Source organism: Larimichthys crocea, chromosome XIII (genome assembly GCF_000972845.2).
Source record: "Larimichthys crocea isolate SSNF chromosome XIII, L_crocea_2.0, whole genome shotgun sequence".
NCBI lineage: Eukaryota > Metazoa > Chordata > Actinopteri > Sciaenidae > Larimichthys > Larimichthys crocea.
The window spans coordinates 11,786,602-11,802,307 of record NC_040023.1 but is presented as its reverse complement, the minus strand read 5'-3'; the positions used below and the strand labels follow the sequence as shown (position 1 = coordinate 11,802,307).

The window sequence follows — 15,706 nt, the reverse complement described above, 5'->3', positions numbered from 1 at the left end:
GGGGCACGGCTGGGCGGGAACGCACGGAACGCACGGCAGGCACCTGTAACGCACGGGACGCACGGCAACGCACGGGAACGCAAGGCAGGTCACGGGAACGCCGCAACGCACGGCAGTTCACTGGAACTCCCTTGGGGAACGCCCGGAACGCACGTAACGCCCGGGAACCTCACGCACGGGAACTCACGGCAGTTCACTGTAACTCACGTAACTCCCTGCAACTTCACGTTAACTCCACTAAACTCAACGTGCAACTCACGTTTAACGTGCACGGCAACTCACGTTGAACGCACTTTAACTCACTTTAACTCATGTCAGGTCACGTTAAACTCACTTCAATCAAACTCACGCAGTTTCAACTTACACTTTCATCAACATTCACTTTAACTCACTTTCAACTCACTTTAACCTCGTTCACTTGAAACTCACGCGTTGCACTTTAACTCACTTCAACTCACTTTAACTCACTTCAACTCACTTACTCAAGTACTTTCAATCTTCAACTCACTTAACTCTCAACTCACTTAACTAACTCACTTCAAATCACTTCAGTACGTTACTCACTCATTACTTTAACTCACTTACATCACTTCGTAACTCACTTTAACTCACTTTAAACTCCACTTCATCACGTATCTTAACTATTCATCCTTAACTCACTAACTCACGTACTCATCATAGTGACCAGTCACTACTCACTTCAGCCTCTCACTTTTACGCATCATTCACTTTATCACTGTTAACTCCTTCAGTTCACTTTAACTCACGTCAACTCACTTTAATCACTTCAGTTCACTTTAACTCACTTCAGTCACTTCAATCACTTTAACTCACCTCCTCTAACTCCACTTCAGTTCACTTTAACCACTTCAGATCTCACTTTTAACCACGTTGAAACTCACTTAACTCACTTCATACTTAAACTCACTTAACTCCCTTCAGTTCCTTTAACCTCACTTCACTCACTTTAACTCACCTTCAGTTCACTTTAACTCACTTCACACTCACAGGCAAGTTCACGGGAACGCACGGCAACGCACGTTAACGCACGGCAGTTCCACGGGAACGCACGGCAGTATCTGTAACGCACCTGCAAGCACGGACCTCACGTGAACGCACGGCAACTCACTGTGAACGCACGGCAATACGCACTGCAAACGCACTTAACTCACTTCACTCACTTCAACTCATTTAACGCCACTTTAATCACTTCAGTTCACCTTTAAACTCACTTCAGTTCACTTTAACCACTTCAATCACTTTAACTATTTTAACTCACTTTAACTCATTCAGTTCACTTTAACTCACGTTAATCACTTCAGTTCACTGTAACGCACTCCAACGCATTTAACTCACTTCAGTTCACGTGAACTCACTTCAGTTCACTTTAACTCACTTCAACTCATTTAACCACTTTAACTCACTGCAGGGCACTGTAAGCACGGTACCGCCACTCAGTTCACTTTAACTCACGTCAACGCCTGAAACTCATTCAGTTCCGTCACTTTAACTCACTTCAACTCACTTTAACTCACTTTAACTCACTTCAACTCACTTTAACTCACTTCAACTCACTTCAGTTTACTTTAACTCACTTCAACTCACTTCAGTTCACTTTAACTCACTTTTGAGTTGACTCACTTATTGCTGTTTGCAGCAGGGATATGAGGGAAACGCTATTCCAGTCCTCTGTATGTCTTGTACGTATGGCCCCGTGCGGGTGGCCCATAGTGGGCGAGAGTGCACCGCCCTCCTTAAGGCACGAAAAAAGAGTCTGAGTCTTAATGTTATTGTCCGATCAGCAGCCTGAACGTCAGTCAGATTGACTCAGATTGAAAATCGCCCTGGGCACTCTCATAGACTTACATGTTGAGATTGTTTTTTTTTTTCTTCAAATTTTGGACCGTACAATTCATTTCTTTGGACTTGACCCAATGTGATTTCGTCATACGCACTGATGCGCACTGCTCGGACGATACATACAGCGCACGCACATGTCGGGAGACTGCAAGATCCACATGGCAGCCATGGCTATCGACTGCAACATCATTTCATTCAAGGAATTACCGTTCAATCACAGATTATACTGCACAGTATGTTCAGTTCATGTCTGCTGTTGCCATCTAGTGGTTGAACAATCATTGCAACAGTTGCCCCCCCTGAGGAATTCGTCAGGAGCCGTCACTGCAGATGGCAGCAATAAAGTTGACCTGACTTGACTTATATGTCTGAACTGGGAGTTCTCACTAAAATGATATCAAACATTGTTGCATTTAGATTTTTTGAATTAAAAGGATTCTTAACGAGTTATTCTCTTACTGATTTTTGCATAAATCTAAAAAATCTTTGTTTCAGCATGACATCAATCAAACATACTGAAGATATTTTTGATGTCATCTCAGCCTCAGCAGGTTCATCTGTCTCTTCATTCGTCCACAAACTGATCACTACATTTTGACAGTCCTGGTTCCCGAGTTTTACCATCAGAGGGCAGCACATTATCACAGATCAAACCAGTGAATGTGTGTGTGTGTGTGTGTGTGTGTGTGTGTGTGTGTGTCCTCAGTGAAGTGTATCAGTCTCTGCAGTAGCTTCCAGCTGCAGCAGTCAGTTCAGTTTCTGTTCAGTCTGACTGAGGGAGGTTTTTGTACGACGCTTTTTCACTGTGTGAACACAAGCTGACTGTTGATGTTATGATGACTCTGACAGTAGTAAACTGCTGCATCTTCAGCCTGAAGTCCACTGATGGTCAAAGTGAAGTCAACTCCATTCCCTGCTCCACTTCCACTGAATCTGGAGGAGATTCCAGAAAATCTCTCTGACGTTCCCCAGATCAGAAGTTTAGGAGCTTCTCCAGTTTTCTGTTGGTACCAGGACAGGTAGTATTTTGAACCAGTCCAGTGAGGAACTGTTGGACTGACTTTACAGTCAACAGAAACAGTTTGACCCAGCTGCACTGATTTGGCTCCTGGCTGAGTCACGACAACATTTTGTCCAACAGACCCTGAGGAGAGAGAAGAAACACTGGACATGAGATGGTGAGGTGAAACTCAGCTACACTCCAAATGATTTTCACAGGACAGAAAAATGATTTTCCTCACCCTGAGTGAAGCAGAGGAGAGTCCAGATGAGGACGGAGGTCAAAGTCATGTTTTTGATGAGGAGGATTTCTGTGGCTTCTGTTGTCATGAAGGACAGCTGTCAGTCATCCAGTGTTCAACTCTCAGGACTATAAACTCTCCCAGAGCACTGGAGCATGGTGCTGCTGATGCAAAGTGGCTCTCTATGGAAATGCTCTGACTGACTCCAACAGGGACTTGGATTCCTCTGATCATGCTGTTTCTCAATGGATCAATCCATTGATCAGAGTATTGATTAACAGTCAGTCATCATCTGAATGTGGATTTGGTTTGATGACTGTGGATACATTTTCTTTAAGAACGTCTTCTGTCTTGTTTCATTTCATGCCAGAACAACTTCACTTTGACTTTTAGACAGATGTCAAACTATATCTGTCAAAATGGGACTAATTCTGAACAAGTGTGGCACTGTTTGATCAATATAATATGAAATAGTTCATTCTTTTAAAAACAGGAAGTGTTGATGTTGAGTTTGTTGTGTTCAAAGTCAGAGAGCCGTGTCTCTCTACAGTGAGAGGTTTTTGTACGGCGACTCAATCACTTTGTATCACTGTGGTACACGTTCGGTGGAGGAACCAGACTGGATGTTGGAAGTAAGTTCAGTTTTTGATGGATTTTATTCATTTGTCAGCAACATTTTCTTTCTGATGCAGATGTTTTCCTCTAGAAATTGAAAAATGGGATTTTACATCTAAACTTCAATTTTGTTTTGCGTCAAAAGAAGCAAAGTGCAGTTTTGTATTTGAAATGAAATCATGCATGTAATTACTATAATTACTGTAATTACTGGGTGCAGAGGAGAAGTCGTGTATTTAGATTTGTAGATGAAAGTTGAAACTTGTAGTTGAAGTTTTGTCAGACAAAGTCAGAGAGCCGTGTCTCTCTACAGTGAGAGGTTTTTGTACGGCGACTCAATCACTTTGTATCACTGTGGGACACGTTCGGTGGAGGAACCAGACTGGATGTTGGAAGTAAGTTTCTGCTCAAATATTAAATATCCTATGGTCAGTTAAGGTTTGAATTTCTGTGTCTGAACATTTGCAGTAACTTTAAATTTCCATCAGACTGATGGAAATCACTTTAAAGACTCACTTTGATTCTTGGTTTCTCCTGTTTAACCTCGGTGTTGAACTCAAAGCAGCTTCACTGAACTTTTCATGACATGTTCCAGTTAATTAGTGAAATGTGAACAGCTTGAACTGTAGCAAAGATTAAAGAACAACACTCGTACTTTACAAATGTTCAATTCAGCCTTTAATTCTCTGTTTGAAACTGTTTGGAAGTTGACTTCAGAGTGTTTGAAACAGTGAGAATGAAGATGAAAATGTTGAAAATGCCACCAAATCTCTGACAGAATGTCTCCGATGGTCTCTTGACCTCACTTTGAAATCATTTGGACAGTTTTCTGAGGCCGTTTGCTTTCAAATCTGTCCTATGAACATTGTAAATATGCTGCTCACTTATTTTGGGCTGATAATGTCCTTTAACAGTGGATCTGATTCACTTTTGTCCTTTTGACAAAAGCACTTTTTTATTTGGATTCATTTCCAGTGTAGTTTGATATCTCTCAGGTCATATGAGGACTCTTTCTGTGCTGATATACATGAGAGCTTTCTTAAAGGGAAGTGAAACAATGTGTGAGTGAGTGACTGGTGGAGCAGAAACACCATCTGACAGAAAGTCCTTAAAGGACTAAATCAACTCTCACACAGTAAAGGTGTCCAAGTGTCTGCTGCTTGATTGACAGCTGTCCTCTAACCTGATTGGTGTCTCCTAGGTGATACCGCCCCCACCCTGACGGTGCTGCCTCCCTCCAGTGAGCAGCTGCAGCAGGGGAAGGCCACGCTCATGTGCCTGGCCAACAAGGGCTTCCCCTCAGACTGGAGTCTGGCCTGGAAGGTGGACGGCAGCAGCAGCAGCAGCAGCAGCAGCATCAGCTGGGAGGAGAGCAGCAGCCCCGGGGTGCTGGGGAAGGACGGCCTCTACAGCTGGAGCAGCACCCTGAGGCTCCCTGCAGACCAGTGGAGGAAGGTGGGCTCTGTGACCTGTGAGGCCACCCAGGGCTCCCAGACTCCGCGCTCAGAGACACTGAGGAGAGACCAGTGTTCCCAGTCCTGACCTGACTCACTGGGACTCTGATACTGGTTTTCCTCTGCTCCTGCTCTCACTCTGCACTCTCTAACTATCTCTCTCTTTCAGCTGACGTGTTTCAATAAGAAGATTTACCAGCTTGTTGCAGTGTTTCAATATTATTTCAGTGTTTCCACATAATAAAGACGTGTTCATCAAATCAGCTGTTTTCATCTTTCTTATTCTCACAGTGTCTAAATAAATGTTCTCTTAATGGTGTCAGTGACTGTATTCAATCCAGAGAAAAACTGAGCTGACAAAAACCTTTCAACTTGTCCACCATGATTTTACAAAGAATGTTTAAGATCACGTCATGTATAGCCATATATACTGTATATCAAAAGAGTTTCTACACTCAGACAAAACTCCTCAGTATTGTTGGATTAGTACAAACCAGTGATGGTCGTAGTATAAGTCCAGAATTTGTTGTCACAATCAATATGAAGGACTTCACGACTGTAAAAGTGTCTTAGGAATAGTCTTAATAAACCTTTGGAACAAAGCCATGGTGGCAACATTTCAACAATAAATCATCCAGTCATCTCTGATTACTAAAGTGTCTTCATGTTAAGGACTGTAATATTGTGACTGTTTGACTTGTATCTAAAGAACATGAATGATTCTTTGATTCAAACTTCAAAAGTCTGAGAAATATTTTCTAAATCTGACATAAAAAGCACAACATCATCAGCGTAAAGAGAAATAACAGTGTGATCTGCACTTCTACCCCTTCAACTATTTACATACTGCTTCTGCTGAAGAACCACAAAGACAAATCAAAGATTTGACAAAAGGACACAATTCAAATGTTTGTGATTTACATACTTCATGAATCCTTTTTGGGTTTCATTCAAAAATATGTTTGTTTGCTGGAACACAAAACACAGAAAATGACTAAAATATGTTTGAAACATTTGTAGAGATTTGTCATTTATTTCAACAATGAGTCATTTCTATGAAAAATGCAAAGATATCCAATCAATCTATAATATTTACAGTTTTAGTGTTGATGTGTCATCATACTCTGGATTTCACTGATCAAAGAATTGAAATCAGACTTTAACAGAGGTTACCTTTGATGTGCAGCAGAATGTTTCACACCCTGTTTTAATCAAAGTATTCAAAGTAGAACTTTTTAAATACACTAGATTTAGTGTCCAAACCTTCAAAGTCAGTTATTATTATTCATTCTTTTAGTGGAACCTGTTGTTTTAGTTTGAGTGCAGCTGTTGAGTCAGATCAGTTCCTCTCCAGCTGAGGGAGGTTTTTGTACGACGTTGTATCACTGTGTGAACGGGAAGCTGTAACCCTGCTGACAGTAGTAAACTCCTGAATCTTCAGCCTGAACTCCTCTGATGGTCAGAGTGAAGTCAGTCCCAGATCCACTTCCACTAAAACGATCTGAAACTCCAGACTGAAGGTTTGTAGCAAGATAAATCAGGAGTTTAGGAGCTTCTCCAGTTTTCTGAAGGTACCAGTTGAGGTAGTTACTAACACTTGTACTGGTTTGACATCTGATGGAGACAGTCTGTCCTGGAACAACAGACTGAGATTCAGGAGACTGAGTCAGGATGATTTGTCCTGATGAACCTGGAAAACATGAAAAAGAGGAGAAGGGTTATTGAGACAAATCCAGCTTGGAGAAAGACGATCAACATCCAAACAGAAGAGTCTCATTTCTTTAACATGGACAATAGATGGAAGAAGGTAAATGCTGCTTGTTTCACTGTTTCTCCATCGTAGCAGAACATCATTGTGGTGAACCTGGCTGCATCCTGAAGCAAAGTTTTCACAAGAGAGTCTCACCGTGAACAAGGAGCCCCAGGGTGGCCAGCAGTCCAATCAGTGACATCATCATTGTGTTGACGGCGTGTCCGTGGCTCTGAAAGGCCTGGACAGCCACTGATCAACACTGGCCTCTTAACGGCTGGGAGCAGAGAGGCAGGACACATATGCAAACACACAGAGTCAGTGAACTGTAGCTGTCCTCAACATATCATGGTGTTTCCTCCTCACTGCTGACACAGCTCACTGTTTCAATCGTCCTCATGGAGATCAACAGAAACTCTGGACGTTGCATTCTCATTATTCTCCTCCTGCCTCTGAGGATTGTCTTGTGTTTGGTCCTCATGTGTGTCAGATGTGTTTAGTTCCAATATTAGTGACATTAGACTCTCAAAGACGTCTCTTGATTGGCTCATCTAAAGACATCTGAACACATTTCTGCATGACATAACGAGGTGATCGAGGTAGAATTCATCTTCATTGTTTCAAACCTTTATCACTTCAAAAGCTTCAGGTCAAAGACAAAGAAATCTGGTGGATTTCTTCTGAAACGTTCTCAGCAAATCTTCTTCTGTGAGCTAATCAGAGACAAGAAGTGTTTATTAATATTATCAGTGGAAACTTCATCAGTGCAGGATCTTTGTTTCAACATATAAACCCTGGTTTGACTCCATTTCTCTTTAAATGTTCTCCTGCTGATGTTGCTGCTTCAGCTCCTTAAATCTACTGATCCTGAAGTCCATGTTTGTTCCTGATGATCACTGTGTCTGTTGGTGATTTCAGGTGAGCTGATGGATGAACATGTAGTCCACATTTTCAGCAGCTCTCATGTCACAAAGACTGTCTCTCGGGTTTAGAAAGAACCTTCTTTCCTGGACATTTCAAAATGTACAGTGATGTTCAAGTACTATCCTTATCAAAGCTCCCTGTTATGCCAAAACCTTGGAAACACCGGGGAATGGAGTGAAAGACTTCAATAGTCAGTGTTGTACTGAGCTCAGTCCAGTCTGGGTTTAAAGATTCTTGATACTTCAGGATGCATGTGTGCTTAAATGAACTCAATCTTTCAGATTCAAGATGATTTTAAAACATTTCTACAGATCTCAGTGTGTTTCTGCTGGGAAAGTTCATCATTACGCAGACGATGCACTGCTTTACTAAACAGCTTCTGCTTTAACACACACTGTTGGATCAGAAGTTTAGGAGCTTCTCTCTCTCTCTTTCTCTCATGACATGTTTCAACATTAACGTCTTCTTACTTGTTGATGGTTTTAACATTTTACAACAATAAAGATTTCATCATGTATGTTATAAAAGTGACTTTCTTTGACATATATTATATATTAGGAACATTAGTCAGATTAATGCACAGTAACAAGTCCATTTTTCCCAAATGACTTTTTAATGGTTTTAAGACTGTAGATATTCTTCTATAGTCGATCCAGTTTGATTTATATCAGTTATCATTGGTAACAACACTGGACTCAATGGTGAGTCACAAAGCTATCTGTTATTACTAACATCTGCCCTTAAAGCAGATCCATGTGTTATGTTCATATGTTCTTAATTTGGACCTAAAACTGATTCAAAATATCTGAATAAAATATCTAAATAATAAAAATGATTTTCAGGATTAGAAATATAAAGCAGGGTGTCATCTGCATAACGTGATAACTCTTTATATCTCTCTCCTGATTCTCATGGCAATAATGGTCACCACTGCCATCTAATGTTGCCCTAAAGTGGTGTGTGTGTGTGTGTGTGTGTGTGTGTGTGTGTGTGTGTGTGTGTGTGTGTGTGTGTGTGTGTGTGTGTGTGTCCTCAGTGAAGTGTATCAGTCTCTGCAGTAGCTTCCAGCTGCAGCAGTCAGTTCAGTTTCTGTTCAGTCTGACTGAGGGAGGTTTTTGTACGACGCTTTTTCACTGTGTGAACACATGCTGACTGTTGATGTAGTGTTCACTCTGACAGTAGTAAACTGCTGCATCTTCAGTCTGAACTCCACTGATGGTCAGAGTGAAGTCAGAGTTTGATCCACTGCCTGTAAAACGAGCTGGAATCCCTGATTGTCGCTGATTAGCACCCCAAATGAGCAGTTTAGGAGTTTCTCCATCTCTCTGTTGGTACCAGGCTAAATTGTGATAATTGTTATAAACATAAACGTTCTGACTGGTCCTACAGTTGATGGTGACGGAGCCTCCCACAGCAGAGCTCACTGCTCCAGGCTGAGTCACTGTGACCTGGCCTCTGGACTCTGAGGATACAGACACAAAAACATAAAGCAGCGTCATGGTTTTGTGGGCTTCATTTCAGAGGGACGGATGTTCATAGAGGAGAGGAGTTTGATTCTCTGGACTTTACCTGTGAAGCAGCAGCAGAGGAGAGTCCAGATGAGGACGGAGATCAAAGTCATGTTTTTGATGAGGAGGATTTCTGTGGCTTCTGTTGTCATGAAGGACAGCTGTCAGTCATCCAGTGTTCAACTCTCAGGACTATAAACTCTCCCAGAGCACTGGAGCATGGTGCTGCTGATGCAAAGTGGCTCTCTATGGAAATGCTCTGACTGACTCCAACAGGGACTTGGATAGTCAGTGAACTGTAGCTGTCCTCAACATATCACAGTGTTTCCTCCTGGCTGTGCTTGGTCATCATTTTCAGGACTCTTTAGTACTGAAACCTGTCTGTTGCCACGGTTCAGCAGTGATGCCTGTCTGTTGCCATGGTTACTGAGCTCAGCTAGGGAAGTGAAACACTGTAGACCAGTTTGATCCAGTCTGAGGTAGACCAGCAGAACCGGCAGCCTCCTCTGCTGCACCCAACAGGGTGGAGTTGATTTCCTGTTGTACTCGTCGTGTCTTGTTTGTGTACTGTTGAGTTTGTTCAGAACAATGCCAAAATAAAAAGCTTCATACTAACGTTAACGTAAGGTCTAATGACTGCGTCACATTGACCCTAACCTTTTAACAACCCTTTAACAACTTTGTAATAACCTTCCAACAACACATCACAACATCACACAACACTATTCTGCAGCCTGTGAACCTGCCTACACAAACTCGTTTTATGTTAAAACATATTTTATCTTCTTGTACATGATTTGTCTCAGTATTATTACTGTAGTAGTATTACTGTAGTGGTATTACTGTAGTAGTAGTATTACTGCCCTAGTATTACTGCAGTAGTATTACTGTAGTATTCTTACTGTAGTATTCTTACTGTAGTATTATTACTGTAGTATTCTTACTGTAGTATTTTTACTGTAGTATTTTTACTGTAGTAGTATTACTGTAGTATTATTACTGTAGTAGTATTACTGCAGTAGTATTATTGTAGTATTATTACTGCAGTATTATTACTGTAGTAGTATTACTGTAGTATTTTTACTGTAGTATTTTTATTACTGTAGTATTTTTACTGTAGTATTATTACTGTAGTATTTTTACTGCAGTATTATTACTGTAGTATTATTACTGTAGTATTTTTAATGTAGTATTATTACTGCAGTAATATTACTGTAGTAATATTACTGTAGTGTTATTACTGTAGTATTATTACTGTAGTAGTATTATTACTGTAGTAGTTTTACTGTAGTATTATTACTGTAGTAGTTTTACTGTAGTATTATTGTAGTATTCTTACTGTAGTATTCTTACTGTAGTATTATTACTGTAGTATTATTACTGTAGTAGTTTTACTGCAGTAGTTTTACTGCAGTAGTATTACTGCAGTAGTATTATTGTAGTATTCTTACTGTAGTATTTTTACTGTAGTAGTATTACTGTAGTATTTTCACTGTAGTATTTTCACTGCAGTATTATTACTGTAGTATTATTACTGTAGTAATATTACTGTAGTATTTTTACTGTAGTATTATTACTGTAGTATTTTTACTGTAGTATTATTACTGTAGTATTATTACTGTAGTAGTTTTACTGTAGTATTATTACTGTAGTAGTATTACTGTAGTAGTTTTACTGCAGTATTATTACTGTAGTAGTATTACTGCAGTTGTATTATTGTAGTATTATTACTGCAGTATTATTACTGTAGTAGTATTACTGTAGTATTTTTACTGTAGTATTTTTATTACTGTAGTATTTTTACTGTAGTATTATTACTGTAGTATTTTTACTGCAGTATTATTACTGTAGTATTATTACTGTAGTATTTTTAATGTAGTATTATTACTGCAGTAATATTACTGTAGTATTATTACTGTAGTATTTTTACTGTAGTATTATTACTGTAGTATTATTACTGTAGTATTTTTACTGTAGTAATATTACTGTAGTATTATATTACTTGTAGTCTTATTTACTGCCGTGTTATTTTAATGTAGTATTATGACTGTAAGTACTTTTTTCTATTTGTCGTATTTTTACCTGTCCAGTACCTATCCCCATTTTGTCGAACTTACTTCTGTCAGTCACTTATTACCTCGCCAGTGTTATCTACTGTGTATTATCTTCACTGTCGTTAATCTTATCACTGTAGTTTTTTTTTCCCTGTAGTAAATCCTTTTTTTCCTTTGTCGTCTTATTCCGCCGGGCTTTATTACTGTATGTATTACCTTACTGAGTAGGTTTTTACCTGTGTATTTTTTTACTGTACATTCTATTTTTACTTTACCTTTTCTTTCCCCCTTTTCCCCCTTCCCCTTTTCTTCCTCTTCTCCCCCTTCCCTCCCCTCCCCCTCCCCCCCGTTCCCCTTTTTCTTAGTATCTTTACTTGCAGTTATCTTTACTCGTCTCACGTAAGGATCCTACTGTCTTCCAGTTGCTCCATTATCTGTAGTCCATTATTAAGCATTTTGCTACCTTATTACTGTAGTAGTATCTTACCTTTTCTCCTGCTCTTCGTACTCAATTTTACACCTGTCCTTAGTACCTTTGCTGTACTACTGTCCGTATTTTATGTAGTATATTACTGTAGTATTTTACATGCAAGTATTATACTGTAGATTATTACTGTAGTATTTTAATGTAGTATTATACTGCAAGTAAATTCTGTAGTATTTTATGTAGTGTTTATTACTGTGTATATTACTGTTAGTCCTATTACTGTAGTATTACTGTAGCTCCTCCCTTTATTTTTTCCCCCCTCGCTCTCCATTATCTACTTTGTTAGTACCTTTTTACTCGTCCATGTAATATTAATTCTGTTCATATATTACTGTAGTAACTATTACCGTACGTTCACCCCATATTACTTTTTGTCCCCCCACCGTTGAATACTCTTCTCTTGTGACCAACTCTGAGCCCGAACATTTCCGCCACACCTCGAGTGAACCACTCGTTTAACTCTCCTTCCTTCTCTCCTCCCCTCCTCTTTCCCCCTACTCCCCTTTTTCACCCCCTCCTCTCCCCCCCTACACGGAGTCTTCTCGTGTCAGCGCTCAGGCCTGTGTTTAACTATGGTCGGTACGGAACCCGAACACCTTCCGCCAACTTTGGCTTTGTCTTTGGATCCCCTCCCTCTCGCGCTCCACCCGCCGCCGGGCTCGTCTGTCCTCTGTGCCCCGCTTCCTCTCTTCACTTGACCGCAGACATGTCCCCACGAGGCACGGCGCAGCTGTTTCTCACTCCCCATCCGGGTTTCCCCCCCCCCTCTTTTTCCCTTTCCCCCCCCCCCCCTTCCCCCCCCCCTCCTTCCTTTATCCACTATCCACAGATCACTACCTGGCGTACGCCGGCCACCAGCACCACCGCCTTAGGCGGCTCTTCCGTGATCCGAGCACTCCGCAGGCGGAGGCACGGAATATTCTGCGGCGTGTCGTCACGGAGAGTCCTGTCCGCGGCCGGGAGAAATCATAGGCTGTTCTCGGCACGGACCCTCCCCGGTCTGGCCCCTCGGCTCCTCCCCACCGGGAGAAGAAGAACGGCAAGCCTCCCCCGCCTGCCCCCCCCCTTCCCCCCCCCCCCTCTTCCCCCTTTCCCCTCCCCCCTCCTCCCCTTCCCTCCTTTCCCCTTCCCCTCTCCTCCCCCCCGCTTTTTCCCCCCCCCCCCCCCCGGCCCCACTCCTCGCGACAGCACCTGCACTTTCTCCCCCCCCCCATTGCTCCGCGCCCTCAACCTTTCCGCACCGGCCCCCCGGGCCCCTTCCCCTTTTCCCCCCCCCCCCCCCGCGCCCCCCTCCCCCCCCCCCCTCCCCTGGAGTCTCGCCCCCCGTGCCTCCTTCTCTCCCCCCCCCTCTTCCCTCCTCTCCCGGCCCAGGCTTCCGCGTGTGCGTTTACTTTTTTTCTGGTGTTCCATGGCGTTTACCATGGAAACCGTTACCCCTTTTTTCCCCCCCCTCCCCCTCCCCCCCATGAATCCCCGTTACAGGACCGTTCACCATGCGTCAGAACGTTAAATGGACGTAATGGCAGTTTACATGGACCGTTACATGGGACGTTACACCTGGACTCAGTTCTACCATGCCGTTTACATGGCCCCGTCTTCCATGTGAGTTACCCCATCCGCGCCCTTCTTTTAATCTCACTGGGCGTCTGTCACTAACCCCCTTGGGCTGTTGTACCACCAGGGGTGTCACCTGTTGGTTATCTGTGAGGCTCGTAACACTGCGTTATTCCGTTCCATAATCCGGCACGTACATTGGGACGTGCAACATGGACCCTCCATCCTACCCCCCCATCCAGACGTCCCTACCCTATGGAACTTCTCTTTCCGTTACAATCCCCCGGCCGCTACATGCGACCGTTTACTATTGGACCGTTACCCATGGACGTCACTGCGCCCGTTACCATGTACGTTCTAATTTCATGCGCGTTAATGTACGTTCATCGGAACGTTTACATGGAAGTTACGCTGGAGTCTTTAGCGGCCACGTTTACACGCGCAGCTCTACTCCCCTCCCTTTCTTCCCTTCCCCTATGGACGTTACATGGACGTTCCGTTTATCCATCGGACGTACCCTCTTTGGACGTTACTTTTAGGGGCGCTTACATCCGTGATTTTTCGGTTATCATTTGGCAGTTTTTTCTTTCTTCTTTTTTTTCTTCCCGCTTCCCTCTTTTTTATTTGGACGTTCCCCTTATTGGACGTTACATGGACGTTTTAACCTGCGACCTGTTCTTACTTCCCCTGTTGACCCCGTTACTCATTTGGACGCACCCTTTCCCTCTTCTCTCATTGACGTTTACCCCCTTCCCTCCCTCCTTTCCCCTTCCCTACCTCTCCCTATTACACGTTACCTACTTTGAACCGTTACTATGCAACCTTCTACTACTGCTGCCTCTTTAACCTCCCCCTATGGCCTCTTTTCCACCCGTTTACCCTTTCGGACTTCTGCCCTGTTTGACCATATATTCTGCCTTCACCCCCCCCCCCCCCCCTCCCTTCTCTTTCCCTTTTTTCCTCTTCCTCTTTCTCCCTTTTTTTTTTTCTTTACTGACACGCTCTACTATTTTCCATTCGGGTTTTTTCCCCCCCTCCCTGTTTACTTCTCCCATGCGGACCCCCCCCCGTCCTACCTTCCCCCCCCTCTGCCTTTTGCTCTTACCCTCTTTATCGGCACACCCCGCTCGACCCCCCCCCTTCTCTTCCCACTGCGTCACCCGTACTATGGACGTTACCCACTGGAGTACCTGGGGCATTTACATGGACGTTTACATGGGCGTACATGGTGCGTTCATGGCGTTATCCTGGAGGTTACATGGACGTTACATGGACGTTAATGGACGTTTACAATGGACGTTTACATGGACAGTTACATGGAGGTCTTACATGGACGTTTTAATGGGCGTTACATGGCGTTACATGTGCTGCGTTCCCTATGGGCGTTACATGGACGTTACATGGATTTTTCATGGACGTTTATCCATGGACCGTTACATGGACGTTTACCATGGAGTTTACCATGGCGTTTTACACTGGGCGTTACATGGGACCGTTCTTCTCGTTACATGGGCGTTACATGGAGTTACATGGGTGTACATGGACGTTTACATCGGAGAGACGTTTACATGGACGTTACATGGAAGTTACATGGGCTCGTTTCCTACGGACGTTTACACATGGACGTTACATGGACGTTACATGGGCGTTACATGGGCGTTTCATGGGAGTTACATGGGCGTTACATGGACGTTACATGGACGTGTTACATGCGTTCCGACATGGAAGTTACCATGGAGTTACATTGGACGTAATGGACGTTACATGGGACGGTTACATGGTACGGTTACCTGCGTTAATGGACGTTACATGCGTTACATGGACGTTACATGGACGTTTACATGGGAACGTCCTACATGGCGTTACATGGACATACATACATGACGTTAATGGAGTTTACATGCGTTACTTATGGACATTACATGGGACTTTACATGGACGCATGGGACGTTACATGCGTGGCACAGGTGCTTCAGTAGTACCTGGTAAAGCTGGTTAGGTTTCTCAGGCGCTGTCCCTCTCTCTCTCCTTCTTCACGTCCTCTACAGAGATCCTCCCTGGATCAAAACGTGTCTGAGAGCACGTCCTGAGGGTCCAGACTGGACACGTGGACGGGATTTTTACGGACGCGATGCACGGCGCCCGGCCCGGCTCAGATCAAAGTGGAAGCTTGGGCGTTCTTGGCGGACTGCGGGTCAGCGTCGTAAGCCAGCGGTGACTTTGAAAGGGCAGGAGCGGCGGCGACTCCTCGGCTGAGGA

General features: G+C 43.2%; 1 protein-coding gene and 3 gene segments (V, D, J or C); 2 read left to right on the top strand and 2 right to left on the bottom strand.

Annotated features, from left to right (window-relative positions):
• Nucleotides 1–1,994: 1,994 nt before the first annotated feature.
• Nucleotides 1,995–5,433, top strand: LOC109142462 (immunoglobulin kappa constant-like). The segment is given in 3 exon segments: nucleotides 1,995–2,093; nucleotides 3,658–3,733; nucleotides 4,918–5,433. Coding segments are annotated over 3 exon segments (516 nt in total).
• A 968-nt stretch (nucleotides 5,434–6,401) lies between these two features.
• On the bottom strand, nucleotides 6,402–7,237 carry LOC109142464 (immunoglobulin kappa variable 1-39-like). The segment is given in 2 exon segments: nucleotides 6,402–6,860; nucleotides 7,077–7,237. Coding segments are annotated over 2 exon segments (360 nt in total).
• Nucleotides 7,238–8,438: 1,201 nt separating this feature from the next.
• Nucleotides 8,439–9,645, bottom strand: LOC113747303 (Ig kappa chain V region 3547-like). The segment is given in 2 exon segments: nucleotides 8,439–9,306; nucleotides 9,414–9,645. Coding segments are annotated over 2 exon segments (423 nt in total).
• Nucleotides 9,646–15,578: 5,933 nt separating this feature from the next.
• Nucleotides 15,579–15,706, top strand: part of LOC113747360 (endothelial zinc finger protein induced by tumor necrosis factor alpha-like) — a 1,947-nt gene continuing 1,819 nt past the window's right edge. The window contains exon 1 of the mRNA XM_027287030.1: nucleotides 15,579–15,641. Within this exon, the coding sequence (XP_027142831.1) occupies nucleotides 15,579–15,641 (63 nt within the window). The remainder of the gene's footprint in view (nucleotides 15,642–15,706) is intronic.